Source organism: Amphibalanus amphitrite, unplaced genomic scaffold, assembly GCF_019059575.1.
Source record: "Amphibalanus amphitrite isolate SeventyFive unplaced genomic scaffold, NRLGWU_Aamphi_draft 000465F_arrow, whole genome shotgun sequence".
Taxonomy (NCBI): Eukaryota; Metazoa; Arthropoda; class Thecostraca; order Balanomorpha; family Balanidae; genus Amphibalanus; species Amphibalanus amphitrite.
In genome coordinates, this window is record NW_024881959.1 from 116,142 (window position 1) to 143,514 (window position 27,373).

The 27,373-nt window shown below is 46.6% G+C and overlaps 1 protein-coding gene across 3 annotated transcripts; it reads right to left on the minus strand.

The window, feature by feature from the left end:
* Positions 1 to 1,891: 1,891 nt before the first annotated feature.
* On the minus strand, positions 1,892 to 26,847 carry LOC122392011 (feline leukemia virus subgroup C receptor-related protein 1-like). 3 transcript variants are annotated; one of them, XM_043386422.1, is made up of 7 exons: positions 25,770 to 26,847; positions 24,474 to 24,698; positions 24,106 to 24,247; positions 5,797 to 5,999; positions 4,199 to 4,302; positions 3,247 to 3,510; positions 1,892 to 2,841 (listed from the first exon to the last, which is right to left on the minus strand). In XM_043386422.1, the coding sequence occupies exons 1-7, from the start codon at positions 26,052 to 26,054 to the stop codon at positions 2,676 to 2,678; spliced, it is 1,389 nt and encodes a 462-aa protein (XP_043242357.1). In that variant the 5' UTR covers positions 26,055 to 26,847; the 3' UTR covers positions 1,892 to 2,675. The 3 variants fall into 3 exon arrangements, with proteins under 3 accessions (XP_043242357.1, XP_043242358.1, XP_043242356.1); XM_043386423.1 differs by having other exon boundaries at positions 24,639 to 24,698; positions 25,770 to 26,819; XM_043386421.1 differs by lacking the exons at positions 24,106 to 24,247; positions 24,474 to 24,698; positions 25,770 to 26,847 and adding an exon at positions 15,500 to 16,969.
* Between the last annotated feature and the right edge of the window lie 526 nt (positions 26,848 to 27,373).

Genomic DNA, 27,373 nt, shown 5'->3' on the forward strand with positions numbered 1-27,373 from the left:
TGACCTTTCGAGGTCAACATATATATCATTCGATGCGGATTGACGAGAGGATCACGATGATGCCCTTAGTTTGTTCCTATCTTGACTACTTCGAAAGTTATTCGAGAAAAACCCTCTCCATATCTAGCGCCGCCATTTTGACTTTTTCGACCCCTGTGACGTCATCTTTGACCTGACCTGAAAATGACCTTAGTAAAAATTGTAGACCTTGTCCGTGCGTATCCGATGCCGTTTACCGCTTGTCGCTATCTTGCTTCGTTCTCGAGATCTCAGGGGGGGGCGGTCATCCGCCCCCCCCCCCCGTCGGTACTAAGTTGGCGCAGACCCCCGTCGGTGCGCGGGTTAACGTTTCTTTCCATGCAAATTGCAAAGAAAACGAAGAAAAGACATATTTCGGCTTCTGCAAGAGATGCTTGTGCAACTAATGCCATTGGATCCGCCATTGTGGCTCCGCCAGTGCTCCAGTCCCATGATCTTTGGGGAGCGGGGATGTGTTGTGGGCGCTTTGTCAGAGTTCCCCATGACATCGACAGTGAAACGGGAAATGCTGCGCCGCGGCGCACGCAGGTATTGCGGGCTAGTCTAACATCGCATTCGCCGGCTCCAGCGGACTGGACGCGCGCGGTCTTGGAATCTTGGTATGAATTATTCGGAACTATTAATTGTAGGGAACTGTTGTTGCATTTCATTAGCATGCAGTGGACTGTGGGTACAGATGAGAAAAGTATCACCTTGCGACCACTTTGCTTTCGCTCACTGCAGAACAAAATTAATTGAAGCTTAGCGTTTGATTTTTGTATGTGCCGTTGCAACTTGCAATTACCTTATTATGGTATCAATTCAACTTAAAGGTAGTGTGCCAGCTTTCTTGGACCGTATGGAGTTAATGGCCCAGATAAGGAGAACCGGATTTTTAGAACTTATCCATACCTTCAAAACTCATGGAAACGTCTTAAATTCTTCAAATTTTGAGTACCCCAGTGCGAAATTCGCCCCGACGGGTTGTCGGTCGTACCCCAACCACATTTCACACCACTATGAACAATAAATGCACACACTGAAATCGCTATTACCGATATGCTCATCCAATCAAGTTTCGATAAACCCGTTCATCATCATCTCCTGCGGTTTCGAACACGCCTGTTAGGTGGCTTCTGATGCTCGTCGAGGTCGGAATTTCCAAATACGCGTGGTGCGTCGGGCCGCGCGCTCTGACTTCGGCCAAGAAAAATGCGTCAGCTGATCATTGTCATTTCTGCCACTTGCGTGTGGTGAAATGGGGTCATAACTTAAAAGACGGCTTTTTCATATCAATTATTTTACATAAAATCATATTTCAAACCATAAATAATGTTCGACAGCCAAATAAAAGAAACAATACAATACGGGCTTACAGTTTAAGGCTCGACATTGTGTTGTCTACGATTAGACAGCTGATAACTCATTCCCGTACGTCGTATGGTCGTAACACTATAATGACCTTTGCTTATTGTCACAAGTGCGCCGCATTCGCGATTGTTGCCCGACGCCTGTTTGCAGGTGAGCCCACTACAGTTGTTATACATATCTAAAAACCGAAAAACTTTTAGGCGAAAAAGGCACTATTCCAGGCCCATTTTTGATTTTTTTGCGATATTAGGTAAAAACAGAAGCTTCTTATCCTAGGAAAAATAAAATGGGAAATCTTTCAAAGGTGGCACACTACCTTTAACGAAATTGTACGCAAACCTTGCTAATGCCGGACTTTGGTACGCATGACGGCAACTAGCTCTGCTCCACGATACCACTCGGGTAAAGCAACATGTATCAATCGTCAACGGCATGAGTTCTAGACCGTATGTACTTACCTGTCTCTTGTGCTGCTTTCATTCAGTGTTCAGAGGAGACGATGGCACTGGCTACTTTTATTTTACAACTTCTGGTATGACACAACCTTGTTTAATTATTTGCTCACTTGCTTGCTAATTTTTACGCATACGCAGCAAACACAGGAGGTCTATACTCTCCAGTCTCCACTCACTTTGTTTGTTGAGCCGTTAAATCAAATAAAGGCCACAAGTGTTATTGCTCACCAAACTCGGGTCGGACAACCTCTAATATGTACATTTATACAAGCATACAAACACATTCCTTCATTCAGCATCAGCATATTTGTCAGAAGTCAGAATACGCGTTTACCAACAGCAGTTCCATCTGCCAAACTTGAGCGCCAGCACGTGTTGTCCACCAGATCTCGGGGCTCCCATCAGCATGCACCCTTCACATCCTCTTCAACACACAAGAGCGTGTCACTGTCAAGTGTCGAACCTCACATTTGAGTACTCTGAAGTTTGACACAAATGTTGTCACGTGGGCACACTCTTCTCGTGTCGACCCTCAGGCTTAGTACCTACCGGTCACATCCAAGTATGCACACTCTTTCTTTATACATACAATAGTTGGGCGCCTCGTGGGACCTCTCCTTCAGTGTCGACTCTGGGGCCCTCGCATCTAAGTATTGTCTAGTTTGACACCGTCACTGTGCGTTTTGTAGCCACCACTGAACGGACACTTCTTCCCGTTTCAGCCTTGCCCCTCACATCCGAGTACTCTCCAGTTTGACACCGTCGCTGTTATCTTCCCATCTCGACCCTCAGAATCCCTCCCAACAGATTCTCCCTCAGTCCCTCAATCCGTCAATTCCTCTCAGTCTCTCGCATCCGAGTACTCTCGAGTTTGACGCCGTCACTGTGGGTCTCGTGAGCTCTCTGCCGTCGGAGATCTTCTTTGATGATCGCAGTCAGTATGACCCCCAACACCAGTGTGGCGGCATACAGCAGGTTACACGCCTGCTCGTCGTATCTGAGGGAGAAGGAAAAGCGCGTTATGTAACCAAAAGGACAGACAAGGTGTCTCGTGAATTCACAAACCACTAAGATTGCAGTCCGGTCATTAGATAGCATGAATTATGTCATCTATGGTCCGGTCTATAAAAAGGGATAGGTATTTTTTATAGCTGCATAGGTTTTGGGTAACATTTATGTCTCGCTATAAGATACTTGTGCCATTGATATACCATTTTCATCAAAATGAAATTACACACATCCCATTGCATATCATGCGTGTAGATGTGAGTTCGCTGGACTTACATTACACGAAAAGTTCTTTTTTCTAAAGAAACGCGTTGCTTATCAATCTTATTCAGCTTTGACCATTGGATACCCACCCGCCTTCCAGCACCTCCATCCCAAACACCCGGTCACTCACGCTGACATCAGTGAGCCGCCGGTGATTGTCAGCACAATGCCGAACACCTGCGCAGAGGCGTTCAGCAGACCGGAAGTGGTGGCTTCCGGTTCCGGGTAGGTGATTTCCGCCGCGAACTCGAAGCCCAGCGGCAGGTAGCCGGTCATGAAGAAGCCCAGGAGGCCAGATGTGATGTAGACCACGCTGATGTGACCCAGAGGGAGGGTAAAGGTGAAGGCCAGCATGCCGGCCACGCTCAGGATGTAGACAAGCACGGTGGTGATCCTGGGGAAAACGGAAGAAGCTTTTCATTGACAGTTCATGTCCAGGAAACGTATTTTTAATTTTTCCATACGAAACATTTAGGTTGTAGAATGAAACGACCTTCTCGTGGTGAGGATAACGGACATGTAAGAATAGCTTTCCTTATCGTTTACGAAATATATCTGCTTATAATATCTAGAGAAACTGAAGTGATGCCAGGCCAGAGGGCGTGTTTTGTTTCAGCACAGCTATTCCGTACTTCAGTTTCGTGGTTCGACAGCTAGGCGGCGCCGCCTGACCTGGATGCCAGTATTGCCAGGCCTGCGAGTCGTCGTCGGTTTCCCGAGAGACCCTGACCGAGCTCCAGGCACTCAGTTCCATTAACCCTCGCAGCACATTATGCACCGGCCTCTGGGCTCTGAGCGTCAACGACCGTCCATTGAAATGAGAATTTCTTGATTCACTTGTTTTAGAATTGAAGTAAATAACATCGGTTGTCATGTTTTGCACGCATCTATAATTCTTAGCTTCATACATTGAAATTGCGATTTCATGTTTCACTTGTGTTAGAATTGAAGGAAATAACTTCGATTGTTGTGTTTCGCACGCATCTATAATTCTTAGTTTTATCAAAACAAGAGGGATGATGAAGGGCTTGCGACTCGGGATGGAGGTTGTAAGTTAGCTTTTGCCCTCCGTGCTGACGTACTTGAACCGGTGTGTCTTGTCGAGCCAGATGCCGCACAGGATGGAGCCGACCAGACCGGTGGCCACGATCACCAGACCGATTCGTCCCGCGTCCTCATTGGCACCCTGTCAAACATAAACACTTCGTTATGTTACACAAGAAGCTGGCCAGGGTGTGTGCGAGGGAAATATGATATCCGTGTGAAAGATTAAAAGGTATGAATATTGCGCTGATAAATGAGTGGCGGGCATTAAAAAAGGTAAAAATTGCCCGATGTAAGCCCGCTGCAGCTTCCTATATGAAGGCCGAAAAAGTGTGCTTTTAAATTGTCCTAAGGAGGAAACGAGGGTGGTAACTGGTAAGGTAATCGTTTTAGATGTCAGCATCCCAAAATATTTGTTTAGACCTTTTCAAAAGAAAAACTTGGGTTGATTAATTACGTTTAAGTCGTAATACATGTAACATGGGTGCCTGTTGAAGGTATGCCAATCGTATAAGGAACAAACGGACAGGGAGGTGCTCTGTATAATTTTCCCGTTTCCACACTGTAATAAGGATGACCTCTGACCAATCAAACATCTATAAATGGGGCAGCAGTCACCACTGATAAACCTGGCCAGTGGTCGAGGAAAGTCGTCCTCAGATTCCGTGATTAGGCCACTTTACGAGCTGCGATGGATGGCGGTCTTCGGGAGCGCGCTGCTGCCCCATCCTGAGCCCGGCGGCTTGAATCCCATTTAACTAGACGAGGTCATCATTTAGAAACGTGATGGCCCTGGAAATATTCAGCCTGGCAGCTGCCCAATCTCAAAATTCGTTTGAGAAAGGATGACGGGCAGACCTCACAAAGGGTATGCACAAAATTGGTTTGAAAGGCAAGTTATATACAACATGAGTACCTGCTTTCATTAGGAAATCTGACAATGCGTGACAATATAATAAAGCACCGTTCCAATATCCCGCATATCAGCTTTCGCTATAAATATCTTTTTTTCAGACCTGCGGCCGTGCCCGCCACAGACGCTCCAACTTGTATAGAGCCACCGGAAGAACGTCACAATGTACTCAACGCTCCCGACTCGGCTGTCATTTACAACTGTTGTATTATGACAGCTCCCAGATGATGTCCGTCCGTTTATAGACCGGGATTAGAGAGGACACAGGTCAGATGTTTTATAACATTCTATGACGTTTGACGGCCGTATGGGCTCCGTGAATGTGACTTTAACAGCTGGTGCAGCAATGATGGGATGTAAATGGGAATGTATGTTTTAATTTAGAGCCGATGTACCAACGTCATGGTATGAATATTTTAGCAACAGCTTTGCTAAGCTAGATAAAGACCATAATTCAGAAATGTGCTCTTATGTGTGAAAAAAAAATGATTGAAAAAATAATGTCTCACGAGAAATGATCGAAAGTAACTTTACTTTACTCGTAACAGTAGCCTAGCGGCACCGGCAGTGATCTTTTGGACGTGCGCATTGAGTTGCGCGTCTCCCTAATGCAGTTTTTTCAGCTCTGACCATTAATGCTCTCTGGCTTCGACATAAACAAATTATGTGCAGGGAAACGCTGGCATTCATTCATAAAGCATTCATCCCAACCGCCCGCCTTACCGGGAACTGTGCGAGCACGATTTGCCCGAGCAGCGTGGAGATGCCGTAAAAGATGCCCACGTTGATGCCGTACGTGATGACCAGCAGCACGAAGCTGTAGTTTTTGAAGAGACGTAGGATGCTGGCGCCGTAGCTCTGCGGCTCAGCGACCTTGAGCGCGGCCTGACCCGGTGATGGAGGTAGCTTTGGCTCGTTCTGGAACACTGGGAAGTTGCAGAAGAGAGTGAGACGTGGTCGATCATAGGTATCAGGCTGACGAAGGGATACACATTACAAATGTGCGCTTACTTGTGATGTGGGCTTTGAGTCAAAACAAATAAAGTAATTTGCAAGCGGTTCGCGGATAAGAGCTCAGGTACGACCTAATTGAAACATGGCGTTTGATGATGCGAAATCAGTCGTGTTTTCCGTTCAACATGCTCCTGCTTGGTTGCCAATGGGGTTGGGAACTCGATTTTTTAAGAATGCATGAAAATGATCAAACTATTTTCACAGAATTTATGGTGCATACCATTGCCTCATAAAATCAATAAGCTGAGAGAAATGGGGGAAGAAAGATAGGAAACTTGTTTTGAAAAGTTCTTGAAAAAAGATGCTCTTGATGCTGTTACGTCACATGTCACCTTCTGCGGCTGACAAATAATGGCGCATCTGGCGCACCACAGATTACATGTTATATCAATAGGTGAAAGATGTTGTTTGCTTCACTCTGCCATTCGCGCTGTTTTTAACTTTAAATTATGCTAAAACATTTACGGATGAAATGTTCATTATCTTGAATGGTTTTTATCACAGTTTTGAGAGACATTATGAGTATAATAAGAGATATTAACCTTACTCTCATATTAGCCAAAAGATATAAAATTTCAAAAAGACAAAATACAGTTTCGGGAGCTTTCGGCTTTGCGCCTTTATCAACCGTTATGTATTATTTAGATCACTTTCGTCACAAACTTGCATGGAACAGAAAATTCGAATTGGTACGAACATGCAGAAATCACACACGCACTTCCCAGCTACTCTTTAAAAACGCATCTATGCAAAACTTACAGAGACATAAAAGATTTATCTTGAAGTGCAGAACAAGATAGTCATGTCGAAAACATGAGTCATACGTTCAGCGGAGATAGTATATATCGTGGGTACATCATCAATAATGGGTCCCGACCCCCCGACCAACATTAAAAATATGGAGATAAGCATATATGAGGTAAGTACATGCATGCATACGGTAACAGAAGTGTACAACAGCACAACCGCACGGCGCACACCCGCGCACACAAGTTTCCACGGTCAGTCAGTTTAGATATAATGACCACTCAGATGATAGGCCAAGACGAGGTTTGCGTGTTAACCCGCGCCCCGTAGGGGGGGGGGGGCCGAAACGGCCCCCCCTGTCCCCCCCCTGTCCTTTTCGGTCGATATCTCCTAAACGGCTGGAGATATCGCCACCAAACTTTCAGGACCCCTCCGGGCATCAATTTTACACATTGTGACCAAAAATTTTTCCAGAGGCTGTGATAGGTTGGCCACAAATGACGTCAGAGTGACGTCATGTTCTGTCATTTTCGACCGAAAAAAGACCTTCGCGAGAAGACCTGTCAGGCCTACAGCTTTGAAGATAAAGAAAAATGATCAAGACATAAAAGGTGTAGAATTGACAGGGCTACAAAACTGCTATCTCGGATTTTTTAAATTTTTGAGTTTTGATCCTCAAAAATCAAAAAAGCATTTTTTTGGATATATTAGCCAAAAAATCCAAAAAGTTTTTTGAGTTTCGAAAAAACCAGAATATATGTGATAGTACCTACCGTCTTCTATCTACATACCAAATTTCAGATCGATACCTCGTTTTTTGGCCAAGTTATAGCGAAAAAACTGTTCAAAAATGATGACGTCAAATTTTCAAACTCAATTTTTGGCAATTCTAGAACTCGTAGAGCAAAACAAAGACCACCATTAGACTCCCCGTGACGAGCTGCATCGAATGGATACCCATTTTATGCAAAAATATCAGATTTGAAATTTGACCTAATTTGACCTGACCTTGACCTGACCTTCACCAAAACGTGACCTAGGCTGGCCCCAAAGGCTGCCTAACCTACATAATCGCATTTGTCATGTAAAATGGACCATAAAACATGTATCACACGACACATTCATATTGTGACCCCCGGTGACCTGACCTCGCTGTGACCTGACCTGGTATCAGTGACCTCAGATAGCAAGGTATGTGTTTGACGAACAATATACCATCGATGGTTTTCAATAAATTACCAATTTACTCGATTTCACAGCACATTTCTTGAATTGCCTGTGAACGGTGAAAACCTGACCTTTGACCTGACCTGTGACGTCATCGGTTTGACCTAGGTCAATGAAATTTGGTCATAAGGTAGTTCCCGGGTAGGGCTATCAAACGCCGTTTGAATTTTGAAAATCGGCCGGTAACTTTCCGAGATCTTAGGGGGGCCCCCCCTACGGGTGGTAGGGTCCGCCGGTAGCCCTACGGGGCGCGGGTTAAGAGTGGGTTGAAGTTCGCGAATAAAAATGGATTCCCAAATTTTTCTATCTGGGCCGTCTTTTGACACATGCAGAATCTTGATTGAGACGTTTGAGCAGTCCAGTTGCACAGAGTGTTTCGTTTGGTGAAGGCCAAAAGGGGTGTCTAGTTTGTTGTTTTTTGCATCTCTCATGTGTTCATTATATCTAAGCCTGACAGATCGGCGTGTTTCACCGACATACACAGACTCGCCTTGTGCGCACAGTTGACATTCCATCTGGTACACCACATTCTTTTCATGACATCTCCCACGCAACCCTGCCTCACAGCATGGACACTTCCTGCCCCCACCTGGGCAGGGTGCTGGTTGGTAGGCCGCCCGCACTAGTTTTTGTTTCAGGTTGGGACCTCCTTTCCATGCAACTTTCAGGTTGAGGTGACTAGCCCTAATGATACCCTCAATCCTGTGGCTGAGTGCATCATCAATGAATGGAAGCGCAAGATAGACGGGGGCAGAGCCCGATCTAGTCGGCCTTAGGCGGTTATCACGTTGGGCTTCGTGTTGGAGCCTGCTAACTAAGTGGGGCGGGTAGCCGTTCTTTGTGAATAGGTCATGGATGAGTTTAAGGCTACGGGCTCGTGGTAGACCAGGGGAAGAGATTTTGATAGCACGTAACGTTTGTGAGCGGACGGCGTTTTTCTTAGTCGACATTGGCAGAGCTGAAAGGTAGTGAATTATCACTGGTGATGCCATCGGTTTAATGTATAGCTCACTGGAGTATGCGCCTGACTCAGAGATCGATATTTTTGTGTCCAAGAACGCCAATACTCCAGTGTCACCGGTGTGTTCTATGGTGAACTTGATGGTGGGATGGACCGTGTTTAGGAAATTGAAGTAGTCGAAGAGGGCGTCCCTACCATGCGTCCAGACTCCGAACACGTCGTCGATATACCGTACGTACAGTGAGGGCTGTAGACGACTAGCTGACAGAAACATGGACTCTAAGGCGTTCATAAAGACTATCGCTAGCGGGGGGGCCACCCTGCTGCCCATCGCTATGCCTTGCGTCTGTCTGAAGTAGTTCTGACCAAAGCGAACGAAATTGTTGGTCAAACAGTGCTCGAGTAGCTTACGCATGCTGGACAGCTCCAGACCAAATGTTTCCACTCGGTCTACGTGGTGTTGTAGGAGTGTCAGCGTGGCATCAATGGCCTCATTTATAGGGATGTTACCGTATAGGTTAACGACATCGACACTGAACAGTATTGTGCCCCGTTCAAACCCGTGCGGATACTTAGCTGAGATTGTCTCCAGGAATTGTGGCGTGTCTTTCAAATGCGCTGGCACATGCGGCAGGAGTTGTGTCACCACTCTTTCTAACAGCCACGTTAACTTATCAACAGGGTCACCGTAGGCCGACACGATAGGTCGAAGTGGGATGTCGTTCTTATGATCCTTGGGGAGTCCATAAAGTTCCGCTGTTCTGGAACATTGCGGGATAATCGCCTTGACCAATTGCGCTCATCTACTTTCCCGTCCATAGTTTCATGGATGATGCGCTTTGTAGTGGCCTCTAGCCTAGGTGTGGGGTTTCGTGGCACTACCTCGTAGCTGGAGGTGGTAGACTCAATCTTACTAGTGTAATCAGATGCATCCATTAACACTAGTCCCTTACACTTGTCCGAGGGTTTGACTACCACGTCTTTGTTTTTGGCTAGCTGACGTATAGAATCTAGCTGGGCACGTGTGTAGTTTAGCATCGGTTTTCTGTGACCTTTGTAAGCAGCCGTGACCTTTTGTTTTACCTGCTGTAGAAGGGTTTCCATTTGTTTACACCCGAGAGGTGCCTGGCTGCAGTCACCATCAGGAAAACGGGGCTGGAGCTTGCTGGAGTAAGAGGACTGACCACCAGGATCCTGTTGACGTTCTTGGCTGTTTGACACGTCTGCTGGTGGCTGCTGCTGCTGACGATGGTGCCGCACTTGTTCTTCCTCCTCTTGTTGATGAGGTTGGCGCAGCTGTAACACTTGCTGCTGCTGCTGCTGCTGCTGCTGCTGCTGCTGCTGCTGTTGTAGCTGGTGCTGCTGTTGCGCTTGTTGATGTTGTTGCTGGCGATCAGTGGGCACTCCATTGGCGTGGTGTTGTTGATATCGCCTACTTTCAATGTTAGCTTTCCATCGTAGAGCGTAAACGCCGCGTTCTACACCCGATTCTACTTCCTTAAGGACGGAAGATGTGACTGTCCGGGTGAGAGCAAACTTGGGGCCACGGTCCAGGAGTTCGGAGAGATTGGCATCCACTGGAAGGCTTGAAAGGTTCTTCATAGTTTTGTTTGTGGTGCTGACGTTATCAGAAGGAGCGGAAGCGGACGGTTCCGTGGGAGGTCCCGTGGAGCTTCTTGTTTCGACGTGTGAGCTGCTTCCGTTGACACCACGATGCTGGGAGTTGGGTTCTGTTTGCATCCTGAAGGCTTCTTGTGTTCCAGGAGTGGCTATCGCCCTACACTGAAAACACTTTGGAAGAACGTTAAGAACGTACAGGGGTATTTAGACCCCTGTGGGGTAAAATGTTATGCCACCGTTTTTCAGAACCCCCATGGCTCTTCACGTAGACGGCTTTGCATTCTCATGAAAAGAATCCACACGATTCTTCCAAAGACTCTTGGTGAGGTTTAGGGTTTATAATAAGAGCGTTCTTAGCACCTAGATAAGAACCCCAAAGGGTCTGTGAAGAAGTCCCTGAGGTTTATAGGGAAACCACCCTGTGTTCTGAATATCGGTTGTAGAACCCTTTCAGTTCTATTGCAATACCGCAAAATCCCCGTTCATTCGTCTATTGAACCTCCCATGCATGGCTATCGATCTGCGCCATCACATCTGCTGCGCAAACACAGTACTTGATACACCTTAAAATGTATTACCTTCCTCTTTACTCTGAGCAATCCTAGCCTGCAAGTCTCCAGTCAGGAACAACCAGCCCGCAACCAGCGATCCATGCGATCAGCCCGCAACCAGCCCGCATTCAGCCTGCGATCAGCCCGCAATCAGCCTGCAGGAACGCTTTCCATTCGGCCGTGTCACTTGCCTTACACATCCAAGCCAAAGAACTCCAGAGCCAAATAAGTGAACACATTTTTAGCTTTAGCAAGTGGATGTTTTCCCAAACACAGTATGTATAGCGCTGTCGCCCATGTCAGCAGCCGGTTGGCGATATCGCATTCTCCCAAATCACATACAGTTTCTCCTTCCACCACCAGCTTCAAGCCAGCGTTTTCGACGATGTCGACGTCTCCGCGCGCCAGGACGCTCTCCTCAGACTCCAGGGCCTCAATCAGAGTGGAGATGGCCTCGTCCCCTGGAATGAAGAGTCGGGCGGATGCGTTATTCAACAGGCAGGAAGTAAAAAAACTTAGATTGACTTCAGAGACCATGAGCCTACTCCGAAAATAAAATAATGCACTTGATATATAAAGTGCAGCTAGATAAAATATTGCACTAATCAGCAAGAACATATGTTTATTAAAATCAGCCAAATTTATACCTAAATCAATTGACCCCAAAATGGCAAGCTGATTCTATTCCTGATTTATCTTCATTTGGAAGATTTGTCTAAATACCACATGCATAATTTAAGCTATGGGGCATTTATACAACATATAAATACTTACTGCATTGAATGGTCTTGCACATGAATTGTCTTCATCCAATGCATTCATCCATGCATTTGAAGAGCGTTGTGATATTGCTTATTATTGTCAATCACAAGTAATATAAATAATACACAACACTTGACAAGCCAAAAATTAACCTTACTTCAGTTCTTCAATATTCGATTACTTGCCATTCACCCAATCTTGCACCAGCCGCTCGTCACTGCACAAAGCGTGATCCAACGCGATCGAAAAATGGCGATCGCTTCCGGTGGACGCTAGAACGTGGTACCGCGGGCGTGGTCTTGATGAAAGCCATTACACTGATTAAACCACAACCCCTTCTTCTTAAACCCGATGCTAGTTCGTGCAAAACCTTCAAAGGGTTTATCTTTCGCGCGCTTGGTGTGACGTAATATCACGTGACTAGGGAGAACGACTGAAGAACCGGTGTTGGTCGAGTTGAAGCCCCCTGGGGCCACTAAGACTGCACGCGAAGAAGCAGCACGTGTCTTCGGTCTATGTGAAACACTGTGTGTGTTCTTCATGAACCAGACGTTCTGCTTCGCCTCTAAGCCAGTTTACCCTAATACCCAAAAAACCTAAGTGTGGAATATTTTAAGATGCTTTTGCATAACGTTCTTTCAACTTGTTTTCAGCTTGCTTGGCTGGCCAGAAGGCGATTGAATTTGTTGATCAGTCTTGTTCTATTCTCTTCGCGCTGCTTTTCGAAGATCAACCCGCACTGCCTTTGGAGCCAAGGCCAGAGGTTGGGTCGTAGAAGGTTGCAGTGTTCTTCTTGGCGTCGTTTTTCTCGTAGCAGGTAAGCCTGCTTACGGAAGGCTTCTTGGATCGCCTCATTCAACATTTCTTTAGAGAAACGTCTTTTCTTAGCTTCAAAAGACATGCTTAATCTTGAAATGGAGGAGGTCTTCGTAAGGACGTTCTGTATGAACTTGGGAGTTATGTGTGACTTTCTGCATTGTACTAAAAACGATATTCGTTCGATGTTGTTTGCAAGTTTTGGAGCCAGAAGGAGACTTTTTATCAGTGCTTCTCTATGGTTAACATTGTGTTCATTATCTTGAATGGTTTTTAGCACAGTTTTGAGAGACATTATGAGTATAATAAGAGATATTAACCTTACTCTCATATTAGCCAAAAGATATAAAATTTCAAAAAGACAAAATACAGTTTCGGGAGCTTTCGGCTTTGCGCCTTTATCAACCGTTATGTATTATTTAGATCACTTTCGTCACAAACTTGCATGGAACAGAAAATTCGAATTGGTACGAACATGCAGAAATCACACACGCACTTCCCAGCTACTCTTTAAAAACGCATCTATGCAAAACTTACAGAGACATAAAAGATTTATCTTGAAGTGCAGAACCATGTCGAAAACATGAGTCATACGTTCAGCGGAGATAGTATATATCGTGGGTACATCATCAATAATGGGTCCCGACCCCCCGACCAACATTAAAAATATGGAGATAAGCATATATGAGGTAAGTACATGCATGCATATACGGTAACAGAAGTGTACAACAGCACAACCGCACGGCGCACACCCGCGCACACAAGTTTCCACGGTCAGTCAGTTTAGATATAATGACCACTCAGATGATAGGCCAAGACGAGGTTTGCGTGTTAAGAGTGGGTTGAAGTTCGCGAATAAAAATGGATTCCCAAATTTTTCTATCTGGGCCGTCTTTTGACACATGCAGAATCTTGATTGAGACGTTTGAGCAGTCCAGTTGCACAGAGTGTTTCGTTTGGTGAAGGCCAAAAGGGGTGTCTAGTTTGTTGTTTTTTGCATCTCTCATGTGTTCATTATATCTAAGCCTGACGGCTGACAGATCGGCGTGTTTCACCGACATACACAGACTCGCCTTGTGCGCACAGTTGACATTCCATCTGGTACACCACATTCTTTTCATGACATCTCCCACGCAACCCTGCCTCACAGCATGGACACTTCCTGCCCCCACCTGGGCAGGGTGCTGGTTGGTAGGCCGCCCGCACTAGTTTTTGTTTCAGGTTGGGACCTCCTTTCCATGCAACTTTCAGGTTGAGGTGGCTAGCCCTAATGATACCCTCAATCCTGTGGCTGAGTGCATCATCAATGAATGGAAGCGCAAGATAGACGGGGGCAGAGCCCGATCTAGTCGGCCTTAGGCGGTTATCACGTTGGGCTTCGTGTTGGAGCCTGCTAACTAAGTGGGGCGGGTAGCCGTTCTTTGTGAATAGGTCATGGATGAGTTTAAGGCTACGGGCTCGTGGTAGACCAGGGGAAGAGATTTTGATAGCACGTAACGTTTGTGAGCGGACGGCGTTTTTCTTAGTCGACATTGGCAGAGCTGAAAGGTAGTGAATTATCACTGGTGATGCCATCGGTTTAATGTATAGCTCACTGGAGTATGCGCCTGACTCAGAGATCGATATTTTTGTGTCCAAGAACGCCAATACTCCAGTGTCACCGGTGTGTTCTATGGTGAACTTGATGGTGGGATGGACCGTGTTTAGGAAATTGAAGTAGTCGAAGAGGGCGTCCCTACCATGCGTCCAGACTCCGAACACGTCGTCGATATACCGTACGTACAGTGAGGGCTGTAGACGACTAGCTGACAGAAACATGGACTCTAAGGCGTTCATAAAGACTATCGCTAGCGGGGGGGGGCCACCCTGCTGCCCATCGCTATGCCTTGCGTCTGTCTGAAGTAGTTCTGACCAAAGCGAACGAAATTGTTGGTCAAACAGTGCTCGAGTAGCTTACGCATGCTGGACAGCTCCAGACCAAATGTTTCCACTCGGTCTACGTGGTGTTGTAGGAGTGTCAGCGTGGCATCAATGGCCTCATTTATAGGGATGTTACCGTATAGGTTAACGACATCGACACTGAACAGTATTGTGCCCCGTTCAAACCCGTGCGGATACTTAGCTGAGATTGTCTCCAGGAATTGTGGCGTGTCTTTCAAATGCGCTGGCACATGCGGCAGGAGTTGTGTCACCACTCTTTCTAACAGCCACGTTAACTTATCAACAGGGTCACCGTAGGCCGACACGATAGGTCGAAGTGGGATGTCGTTCTTATGATCCTTGGGGAGTCCATAAAGTTCCGCTGTTCTGGAACATTGCGGGATAATCGCCTTGACCAAGCGCTCATCTACTTTCCCGTCCATAGTTTCATGGATGATGCGCTTTGTAGTGGCCTCTAGCCTAGGTGTGGGGTTTCGTGGCACTACCTCGTAGCTGGAGGTGGTAGACTCAATCTTACTAGTGTAATCAGATGCATCCATTAACACTAGTCCCTTACACTTGTCCGAGGGTTTGACTACCACGTCTTTGTTTTTGGCTAGCTGACGTATAGAATCTAGCTGGGCACGTGTGTAGTTTAGCATCGGTTTTCTGTGACCTTTGTAAGCAGCCGTGACCTTTTGTTTTACCTGCTGTAGAAGGGTTTCCATTTGTTTACACCCGAGAGGTGCCTGGCTGCAGTCACCATCAGGAAAACGGGGCTGGAGCTTGCTGGAGTAAGAGGACTGACCACCAGGATCCTGTTGACGTTCTTGGCTGTTTGACACGTCTGCTGGTGGCTGCTGCTGCTGACGATGGTGCCGCACTTGTTCTTCCTCCTCTTGTTGATGAGGTTGGCGCAGCTGTAACACTTGCTGCTGCTGCTGCTGCTGCTGCTGCTGCTGCTGCTGTTGTAGCTGGTGCTGCTGTTGCGCTTGTTGATGTTGTTGCTGGCGATCAGTGGGCACTCCATTGGCGTGGTGTTGTTGATATCGCCTACTTTCAATGTTAGCTTTCCATCGTAGAGCGTAAACGCCGCGTTCTACACCCGATTCTACTTCCTTAAGGACGGAAGATGTGACTGTCCGGGTGAGAGCAAACTTGGGGCCACGGTCCAGGAGTTCGGAGAGATTGGCATCCACTGGAAGGCTTGAAAGGTTCTTCATAGTTTTGTTTGTGGTGCTGACGTTATCAGAAGGAGCGGAAGCGGACGGTTCCGTGGGAGGTCCCGTGGAGCTTCTTGTTTCGACGTGTGAGCTGCTTCCGTTGACACCACGATGCTGGGAGTTGGGTTCTGTTTGCATCCTGAAGGCTTCTTGTGTTCCAGGAGTGGCTATCGCCCTATCACTTGCTTGGCTGGCCAGAAGGCGATTGAATTTGTTGATCAGTCTTGTTCTATTCTCTTCGCGCTGCTTTTCGAAGATCAACCCGCACTGCCTTTGGAGCCAAGGCCAGAGGTTGGGTCGTAGAAGGTTGCAGTGTTCTTCTTGGCGTCGTTTTTCTCGTAGCAGGTAAGCCTGCTTACGGAAGGCTTCTTGGATCGCCTCATTCAACATTTCTTTAGAGAAACGTCTTTTCTTAGCTTCAAAAGACATGCTTAATCTTGAAATGGAGGAGGTCTTCGTAAGGACGTTCTGTATGAACTTGGGAGTTATGTGTGACTTTCTGCATTGTACTAAAAACGATATTCGTTCGATGTTGTTTGCAAGTTTTGGAGCCAGAAGGAGACTTTTTATCAGTGCTTCTCTATGGTTAACATTGTGTTCATTATCTTGAATGGTTTTTAGCACAGTTTTGAGAGACATTATGAGTATAATAAGAGATATTAACCTTACTCTCATATTAGCCAAAAGATATAAAATTTCAAAAAGACAAAATACAGTTTCGGGAGCTTTCGGCTTTGCGCCTTTATCAACCGTTATGTATTATTTAGATCACTTTCGTCACAAACTTGCATGGAACAGAAAATTCGAATTGGTACGAACATGCAGAAATCACACACGCACTTCCCAGCTACTCTTTAAAAACGCATCTATGCAAAACTTACAGAGACATAAAAGATTTATCTTGAAGTGCAGAACAAGATAGTCATGTCGAAAACATGAGTCATACGTTCAGCGGAGATAGTATATATCGTGGGTACATCATCAATAATGGGTCCCGACCCCCCGACCAACATTAAAAATATGGAGATAAGCATATATGAGGTAAGTACATGCATGCATACGGTAACAGAAGTGTACAACAGCACAACCGCACGGCGCACACCCGCGCACACAAGTTTCCACGGTCAGTCAGTTTAGATATAATGACCACTCAGATGATAGGCCAAGACGAGGTTTGCGTGTTAAGAGTGGGTTGAAGTTCGCGAATAAAAATGGATTCCCAAATTTTTCTATCTGGGCCGTCTTTTGACACATGCAGAATCTTGATTGAGACGTTTGAGCAGTCCAGTTGCACAGAGTGTTTCGTTTGGTGAAGGCCAAAAGGGGTGTCTAGTTTGTTGTTTTTTGCATCTCTCATGTGTTCATTATATCTAAGCCTGACAGATCGGCGTGTTTCACCGACATACACAGACTCGCCTTGTGCGCACAGTTGACATTCCATCTGGTACACCACATTCTTTTCATGACATCTCCCACGCAACCCTGCCTCACAGCATGGACACACAAGATGGCGTTTCTCTAAAGAAATGTTGAATGAGGCGATCCAAGAAGCCTTCCGTAAGCAGGCTTACCTGCTACGAGAAAAAACGACGCCAAGAAGAACACTGCAACCTTCTACGACCCAACCTCTGGCCTTGGCTCCAAAGGCAGTGCGGGTTGATCTTCGAAAAGCAGCGCGAAGAGAATAGAACAAGACTGATCAACAAATTCAATCGCCTTCTGGCCAGCCAAGCAAGTGATAGGGCGATAGCCACTCCTGGAACACAAGAAGCCTTCAGGATGCAAACAGAACCCAACTCCCAGCATCGTGGTGTCAACGGAAGCAGCTCACACGTCGAAACAAGAAGCTCCACGGGACCTCCCACGGAACCGTCCGCTTCCGCTCCTTCTGATAACGTCAGCACCACAAACAAAACTATGAAGAACCTTTCAAGCCTTCCAGTGGATGCCAATCTCTCCGAACTCCTGGACCGTGGCCCCAAGTTTGCTCTCACCCGGACAGTCACATCTTCCGTCCTTAAGGAAGTAGAATCGGGTGTAGAACGCGGCGTTTACGCTCTACGATGGAAAGCTAACATTGAAAGTAGGCGATATCAACAACACCACGCCAATGGAGTGCCCACTGATCGCCAGCAACAACATCAACAAGCGCAACAGCAGCACCAGCTACAACAGCAGCAGCAGCAGCAGCAGCAGCAGCAGCAGCAGCAAGTGTTACAGCTGCGCCAACCTCATCAACAAGAGGAGGAAGAACAAGTGCGGCACCATCGTCAGCAGCAGCAGCCACCAGCAGACGTGTCAAACAGCCAAGAACGTCAACAGGATCCTGGTGGTCAGTCCTCTTACTCCAGCAAGCTCCAGCCCCGTTTTCCTGATGGTGACTGCAGCCAGGCACCTCTCGGGTGTAAACAAATGGAAACCCTTCTACAGCAGGTAAAACAAAAGGTCACGGCTGCTTACAAAGGTCACAGAAAACCGATGCTAAACTACACACGTGCCCAGCTAGATTCTATACGTCAGCTAGCCAAAAACAAAGACGTGGTAGTCAAACCCTCGGACAAGTGTAAGGGACTAGTGTTAATGGATGCATCTGATTACACTAGTAAGATTGAGTCTACCACCTCCAGCTACGAGGTAGTGCCACGAAACCCCACACCTAGGCTAGAGGCCACTACAAAGCGCATCATCCATGAAACTATGGACGGGAAAGTAGATGAGCGCTTGGTCAAGGCGATTATCCCGCAATGTTCCAGAACAGCGGAACTTTATGGACTCCCCAAGGATCATAAGAACGACATCCCACTTCGACCTATCGTGTCGGCCTACGGTGACCCTGTTGATAAGTTAACGTGGCTGTTAGAAAGAGTGGTGACACAACTCCTGCCGCATGTGCCAGCGCATTTGAAAGACACGCCACAATTCCTGGAGACAATCTCAGCTAAGTATCCGCACGGGTTTGAACGGGGCACAATACTGTTCAGTGTCGATGTCGTTAACCTATACGGTAACATCCCTATAAATGAGGCCATTGATGCCACGCTGACACTCCTACAACACCACGTAGACCGAGTGGAAACATTTGGTCTGGAGCTGTCCAGCATGCGTAAGCTACTCGAGCACTGTTTGACCAACAATTTCGTTCGCTTTGGTCAGAACTACTTCAGACAGACGCAAGGCATAGCGATGGGCAGCAGGGTGGCCCCCCCGCTAGCGATAGTCTTTATGAACGCCTTAGAGTCCATGTTTCTGTCAGCTAGTCGTCTACAGCCCTCACTGTACGTACGGTATATCGACGACGTGTTCGGAGTCTGGACGCATGGTAGGGACGCCCTCTTCGACTACTTCAATTTCCTAAACACGGTCCATCCCACCATCAAGTTCACCATAGAACACACCGGTGACACTGGAGTATTGGCGTTCTTGGACACAAAAATATCGATCTCTGAGTCAGGCGCATACTCCAGTGAGCTATACATTAAACCGATGGCATCACCAGTGATAATTCACTACCTTTCAGCTCTGCCAATGTCGACTAAGAAAAACGCCGTCCGCTCACAAACGTTACGTGCTATCAAAATCTCTTCCCCTGGTCTACCACGAGCCCGTAGCCTTAAACTCATCCATGACCTATTCACAAAGAACGGCTACCCGCCCCACTTAGTTAGCAGGCTCCAACACGAAGCCCAACGTGATAACCGCCTAAGGCCGAATAGATCGGGCTCTGCCCCCGTCTATCTTGCGCTTCCATTCATTGATGATGCACTCAGCCACAGGATTGAGGGTATCATTAGGGCTAGTCACCTCAACCTGAAAGTTGCATGGAAAGGAGGTCCCAACCTGAAACAAAAACTAGTGCGGGCGGCCTACCAACCAGCACCCTGCCCAGGTGGGGGCAGGAAGAGTCCATGCTGTGAGGCAGGGTTGCGTGGGAGATGTCATGAAAAGAATGTGGTGTACCAGATGGAATGTCAACTGTGCGCACAAGGCGAGTCTGTGTATGTCGGTGAAACACGCCGATCTGTCAGGCTTAGATATAATGAACACATGAGAGATGCAAAAAACAACAAACTAGACACCCCTTTTGGCCTTCACCAAACGAAACACTCTGTGCAACTGGACTGCTCAAACGTCTCAATCAAGATTCTGCATGTGTCAAAAGACGGCCCAGATAGAAAAATTTGGGAATCCATTTTTATTCGCGAACTTCAACCCACTCTTAACACGCAAACCTCGTCTTGGCCTATCATCTGAGTGGTCATTATATCTAAACTGACTGACCGTGGAAACTTGTGTGCGCGGGTGTGCGCCGTGCGGTTGTGCTGTTGTACACTTCTGTTACCGTATGCATGCATGTACTTACCTCATATATGCTTATCTCCATATTTTTAATGTTGGTCGGGGGGTCGGGACCCATTATTGATGATGTACCCACGATATATACTATCTCCGCTGAACGTATGACTCATGTTTTCGACATGACTATCTTGTTCTGCACTTCAAGATAAATCTTTTATGTCTCTGTAAGTTTTGCATAGATGCGTTTTTAAAGAGTAGCTGGGAAGTGCGTGTGTGATTTCTGCATGTTCGTACCAATTCGAATTTTCTGTTCCATGCAAGTTTGTGACGAAAGTGATCTAAATAATACATAACGGTTGATAAAGGCGCAAAGCCGAAAGCTCCCGAAACTGTATTTTGTCTTTTTGAAATTTTATATCTTTTGGCTAATATGAGAGTAAGGTTAATATCTCTTATTATGATGAAATGTTCAGTGTCAAAAATTGATGTGTCTGCCGTGTACTATAGTTCGTTTTTCTTAAGTTTGCCCCTCACTGTAAACGTCTTTTTGAACACAGCACGAGAATTGCTAGCTGAATTACTGAGAAAACTGGTTGGCGCACATTGTATTGGAGATATGAATAATATTTTCAAAATAAGTTTTGAACACCGACGATGTAACGTTAATGTTAAGCGCCGTGCAATTTATTAATTAGTTCAGACTTAATTCCTGAGAAGTCGTCTATCACTTTGGAGCTGTAGGCATGGGTAAATACGAGCTATGAGTCTGTGAAATAGTAAACAAATTTGATAAAATTGATCGTCTGTGAAATCTGGTGAAATCAATGTGCGCCAACCAGTTTTCTCAGTAATTCAGCTAGCAATTCTCGTGCTGTGTTCAAAAAGACGTTTACAGTGAGGGGCAAACTTAAGAAAAACGAACTATATATTCCCACTTAACATTGAGCGCGTGATAAACATTTTATGTACCTCGAATTTTCAAATGATAAAAATGATGAATCGGGGGATGCTGAAAAGCAAAAGCTCATTCCAATATTTGGACTACTTTACGATTAAAATGTTTACATTCCTGTCATCTTATTGATCATTTATTTGTTCTTTTTTATGAAAATAACTTAAGGCGTTGAGAACCGAGGTAATCTCTATCTACCGTGCCTTAACTTACCAGCAACAGCAATCTATCTACGCCCTACGGTGGCAAGGGAGACTGTGAAAGAAGCGTAAGATGGATTCTAAACAATTCTTTTGTGATATACTGAAGGGCAAAGTGCAGAGAAGAGCGTACAAGTCCTGTTTTGTGCCAGGCTGTTGCAGTAGCACTTATGAAACTCCGAAAACGATCTTCGTTCATGTCCCGAACAACATTACCCTGAGGAGATGATCGTCTGCAATAGCAGGAAGAGCTGATGCAAGTACTTTGAAATCCACTATCAAGTCGGTGCTATTGTTGTAATGATCACTGTGAGGTGAGATATTTTGTGCAAGGGCTGAGTGTAATGCCCAGGAAATGACCTCCATTCGCCCCCTGACCGGTCAGGGTTATAAAATTTGAGTGGATGGCGTTCCGTTTGGGGTTCAGATGTCAATTGTATTTTGTTACTGTCAAACAATACATGTTATGCTGGCAGCGAATGTGTGGAACGTCGTTTTTCGAAACAGAAGTTAGAACTGTAACGGCTGAGTGCTTGCTGGTCTCATCGTAAGTATTGTAAGTGTTGTAAGCAAAAGCATTGTCAATATTGTAAGTATTGTGAGCATTGATGTATGGTAGATATCACCTCACATGATCTCGGCTCAGATAACCCTCTCCGGTGTCCCTGTCAGTAAATGGCACCTGGATCATTACAGATAAGATAATTTGTCATAAATCTTAAAGAATTGGGTGGTTTTGACTCGTTTACTCGAGGTGCAGGTCGCATTTCAATACTTTTCCATAGGCTTGCAATGTAAAGGTCACGACTCTGACCTAACCTCAGGTCACGGATAAAAAATTCTGAGATATACAAACGACACATACTGCAGGTACTGTTTTGAAGACTTGATGAGAGGAAATAACTTCGTGAAAAACTCAAGCTCTGACGTGTTTGCAAACTTTTCTGAGGTGGGGTCAACAAACCCGCTCTGGTTACCTGACCTGACCTGACCCGGCATTTTTTTTTTGCTGAGATGTGCGCAATGAGCATTTAGGAAAAGTCACCAAATATGAGCTAAATGTCTCGCGGCGTTTGGCAATTGTACAAGAAAATCCTGAAAGGTCTCCCCGTCCGAAATAGGGTTAATGTGTATATGAAGAGTTGCAGATGCCAAACATACCCAGATCTAAGACTGCAGTTCCCAGCGCCGCTGCAACGTTTTTAAAACAAACATACATAGGACATACAAACATGTTTATTTGCATCTGTTTTGGATAATAGCAACTCATGGCGCCATCACCCGCGATAACTGCTAGGATTTGAGATATATTTTTATTTAGGCCATTAGTTTGGCTGTAATGTTTATTAATATTAGTTGGGCGGAGTTTGGTAGTTTTTTATTTAACTTGTGGTATGTTGTGCTGATTGCGGGTTGTTCAAACCTTTCAAATGTAAGGACCTTATTGAACTCAACCCTACCCCTACACTACCCTACATACGACTGGACGCTTTCCAAGCCCACAAGCATCACGACGCCGAGATGGAATGTAGCCGAGAAATCACCCTCGCCATCTGCTCTAGAGCTAATCGTGTGGGGCGGCGTGTGGGGCGCCGCTTAGCCTATGGGGGTGCACTTCTAGTGGATGGGGACGGGGGTGCACCTGCACCCCTTTCATATGGAAAGTTACTTCCCTGATTACAGCTCCCCGTATTGCACCTTATCAGGGAACGGTCAGCAAACGAAGGAACTATTTCTGGATGACAGGCGAATAACCGCTCACGCAAGGAGCGGAGCTCCGCCCCGTCCAAAGTGGCCAACAAAGTAGAGACAGAGGCAGCATCACATCTTCCATCAAAGAACTGGTTTCTGGCTTGGAAGATGAGCTCCATCTTTGCATCCGAGTCGGTGCTGTCAGGAATCAGCTGGTCTAATGGAGTGAGAGTAGTGAGACGACTATAGCTATTGTATCAGAGCTGCCTGGTCTTCGTAGCATTTGCACCGATTCTTCTCGATCGGACTCTGAATTCTGTCCCTCCTGCGTATTACTTGAGGCATTGCTATGTAGCTAAGTCTTTGGCAGAGTTTCATTGCATGCTTTGCAAACAGTGCCATAACAACACAGTTAATTAATCACCAAGCTTCTTTGCAAGTTCCAATACAGTTGAATCGCACGCGATTTGAGTGCAAAAATCAAGAAAAGTGCCAACTTGTTCCCGTAAAATAATTTGAATATTGACCTAACAACGAAATCAGTTTTCGCTTGCCAATAAAACTCACAGATATTGAAGCTCCATTATTAAAGGAACATTTTAGTATATGCCATTCTTGATAAAACTTCTTAGCCACGCAATACCAGCGCAAAATAAAGAGACACTGAAAACACGACCAATCACTCCGATTTACCATAGGAAAATACATAGAAAATGTATGTCTCAACTGCGCCAAATATACAGACAGTTATATACCTACATGTGACGTCATGATTAGCCCGACCAATCAGAAGCAAGTCGTTTTCAGCCACAAATAATTAATTTCTGAACTAACTAGGCATTTTTTTAACAAAGTGATTTTAAATTAAATCATTAAAAATTCTGAGCTTTTTTATTTTACCAAAACATACAGAGCATGCAGATAGGTCCCAACCCTATTGGCATAGACGACATACGAGTACACCCACATACATATCGCTACATATCACATCGCACATGGTGAGATCGCGCTCCTACCATCGAAACACCTCACTTCTTGGCTCGGAACTCACCAAAGATGATGATGATGAACAGAGCGCTGGTGATTGCCGCCTGGCCGTAGAACATGATGGAGAGGTCGTGTCCGATCTCGTCCAGGTCCTGCGAGTCCTGAACGATGGCCGGCGGGATCAAGAAGCCTATCGCGTTTCCAATCTGAAATTAAACGGAAGTAGGGCAGCTGGAGCTAGCTCAGGCCCGTGAAAACCATTTGTATTAACCGCTGATAAAACCACCATTTTCTCTCTTTATGTACATAGAGACGTCCATCAAAAAGTTTGTCCAGCTGTCATAATTCAATTACCTAAAACCTCAAATCAACACTGCATTAGACACCTTTCCAGAGACCGCAAGCCCAGCCACAAACCGTTCCACCCCTCACCTGATTGCCGAAGACTCCGATGGCACAGGCGGAGGAGACCTGGTCCTGACCGAACCACACCGCCGCCAGCTTGGCCGGTATTCCGAGCACGAAGATCTGCGCCACAGCGGCTACTGTCTGTCCTATGAACGTGACGTAGAAGCGGTCGGGGGAGAGGCTGCCTACCTTGATCCAGGCGGCCAGCATGGTGCCGAAAGAGCCCAGCAGAATCGGCACCCGCAGACCCTGCGGAAAGGTGGACGGATGAACGTGATGGCGGTGGTGGTGGTGGTGGTGGTGGGGGGGGGGGGGTGAAGGTAGCTTTGAGATGTGCAATCAGTATAGACGGTAAAGATTTGCAAGATTACCTCTATAGGATCATGCCTTAAGTAAAGGTTGAAAAAACATACAGGGTTTAGTAAATTCAGGAAGTCACCTAAAAGTGTTAAATTATGGATGCAAATTTAAGCGGAGCAGTTGTTTTATAAGCTACGAGTATTCCGGTAGCATTTATTGAAAGTAATAGCTAAGCTAAACAAAACATTTCCGCCATTCGTGCGCGTTTATTAGACTATATCTGCAGAGAGGTTGAACTTAGATTCGTTTTTGTCATTGTTGTCTCATAAATTGTCATTATCTTGTCTGTCTGTCTAGGATGCGGTTGCACCTTCCGACAAATGACGATACGATATGATAAAGCCCCCACACAAACATCTGATTTCATGCTGTAAAGGCAACAATGACATGCGGCCTTTATGAACCCTCGTATGACCATGATTGATAATGTGTACGACTGCTGCTTGCTGAAGTGAGAATGGACTGAGGGAAGATTGCTGGACGCTGATATGCTCATTGTTCGGTGAATCAATGCCATGAGAGGTGAACGTGACATGGCGACGGAATATTTCTATAACCGATATGATGATCAATAGAGATGATCTGCAGCTTCTTATAGAGAGCTTAAGGCTGAACCATTGTCTATTGGCTCCGGTAACAAAGAATAACTCTGTCAGGATCGTCCAACAATATGGCTCATATCAAAATGTTTTCACGAAAGGACAGCGAAAAAATCGTTAGTGCTTCTATGGACGGAGAAAGTCAAGTCTCTTTCAGCGCCTTATTGTTAACTCGTTATTAGTTATTTCTTTTTTATGAAAAGGTGAAGGCAAGCATATGCTATGTGTTCGTTCTTAGTTGCACTATACGCTGTCAAGGAGCGTGCAAACAGCGTCCCCGCGCCACGTGCCACCTTTTTATCGATGAGCCACGTGGCAGGTGCCCACCTTTTTATCGATGAGCCACGTGGCAGGTACCCACCTTTTTATCGATGAGCCACGTGGCCGGGAAGATGAGCGGCACGTAGACGACCATGTAGACCATGGAGAGCCAGTCGACGGTGGCCGCCGAGACGTTCCAGTAGCGCGCCACGATGTTGTTGATGATGGCGTACTGGATCCACTGGAAGGCGTTGGTCATCGAGTACAGACAGAACAGCAGCAGGATGGCCCAGCGGCGCCGGTAGACCCGCCAGCCCGGCAGCGGACCTGCCTCTCCAGAGGCGGGAGACGAAGGGGGAGAGATGGGCGGGTGTAGCTCTGACATGGCGGAGGATGCGTGAGGTTGAGGATGATGTTGACTGAGGCAAATGAGTGCGAAGCCTTGATGAGCGGTCTTGTGAAGTCTTCAAAACTTGGCTAAACCTAAATGAATCACCCTTCCTTATGCGGATGATGAGCTGGCGACGATATCAACACCTACACACTTGCATCGCTCGGGGTTCACTGATACCGATGCGTGCACCAGCTGAGATTTCGCAACACAACCTTACGATGTTTGTTACCAGCATCCACACATAAAATCCTCGCCTCAGACAGCTCAATGTCACCTTAGAGTCTAGGGTGTTTGCAGTCGCAGAGTCCGTAAATCTCAGCGGAGTCCGGCACCGAGTCACTGAGTTCACTGGTGAGACGCGTGATGGCTCACTGAATGATTCGATAGTTCACTGTTGGCTCGCCCTGTTAACTCCGACCAGAACAATACCCGTCTCGCTCAAACACAGTCCGTCTCAGCCTGTGTTCTGTTTACGCCACCGCGCCTGGCTCTCGTTCGACTGACTACCAGCGTCCGATCCGCTCGCCCACACCAGCACAGAGCACATATAAACAGCGCCACTTGCCACAGCACCAAACCACCTGCCTTACCGTCCGCTCCGCCACGCGCCTGCCGGAGCCGCCCGTCACACACTGCAGCTCAAAGGCCGGGAGGGACACCTCACCCGTCCTGAGGTGTGCTGAGAGAGCCTCTTGAGCTGCTGTAAACACTCGAGTCTCTGCCACCGCTACCGCCCCCGGGCCGGTGCACCGAGGTACTAACTATCGTAGTCACCTTACCACACAACGTGGGGTGAGGGAGGGGTGGGGGTGGCCTCGGCGGACGGGCAGGGGCGCGCCCAGGATCGATTGCAGTGGGGGTATTGTGTGGGTAGGCGGCTGAGGCCAACAGGCCAGTCAATACTGAGCTGAAACGTATTTTGGTGAACACATTAAATCTAGGCAGGTATAGTCAGCGACTACTGCCGCCCCTGATCAGCTGCGCTCGGCGAACGATTTCCGCGTGTGTATGTACGCCCACGATCCGCGTTGCCATAGCTAAGGCGGGCTGAGGTTGACGTAGGAGCGCGAACGATGCACGCACATAGTGGGGTCACGGGTACGTCCTGGGGGGGGGGGGGGGGGATGGATTGCGTACTTTGCATTTTTTGTCCCTGCGTGGTTATTGGGATGCCTACATAATAATTCGCTTAGAAGTTGAAACGTTTTCAGATTATGGTAACGCAAACGAAGAACTCCATTTGGTTTGTCATTTGATACCATTTATTCGCACATTGCACATTGAATATTTCATAAATAAAAAGGTTATTT

What these genes read in the sequence shown, in the direction of transcription:
- LOC122392011 (XM_043386421.1), bottom strand. Translation starts at nt 16,589, where the DNA reads ATGAGAGTAAGGTTAATATCTCTTATTATACTCATAATGTCTCTCAAA. An exon ending in TCGTGCTCGCACAGTTCCCG is followed by an intron (nt 4,303 to 5,796) that starts GTAAGGCGGGCG and finishes TATGTTTGACAG; the next exon opens with GGTGCCAATGAGGACGCGGG. An exon ending in GACAAGACACACCGGTTCAA is followed by an intron (nt 3,511 to 4,198) that starts GTACGTCAGCAC and finishes CGTTTTCCCCAG; the next exon opens with GATCACCACCGTGCTTGTCT.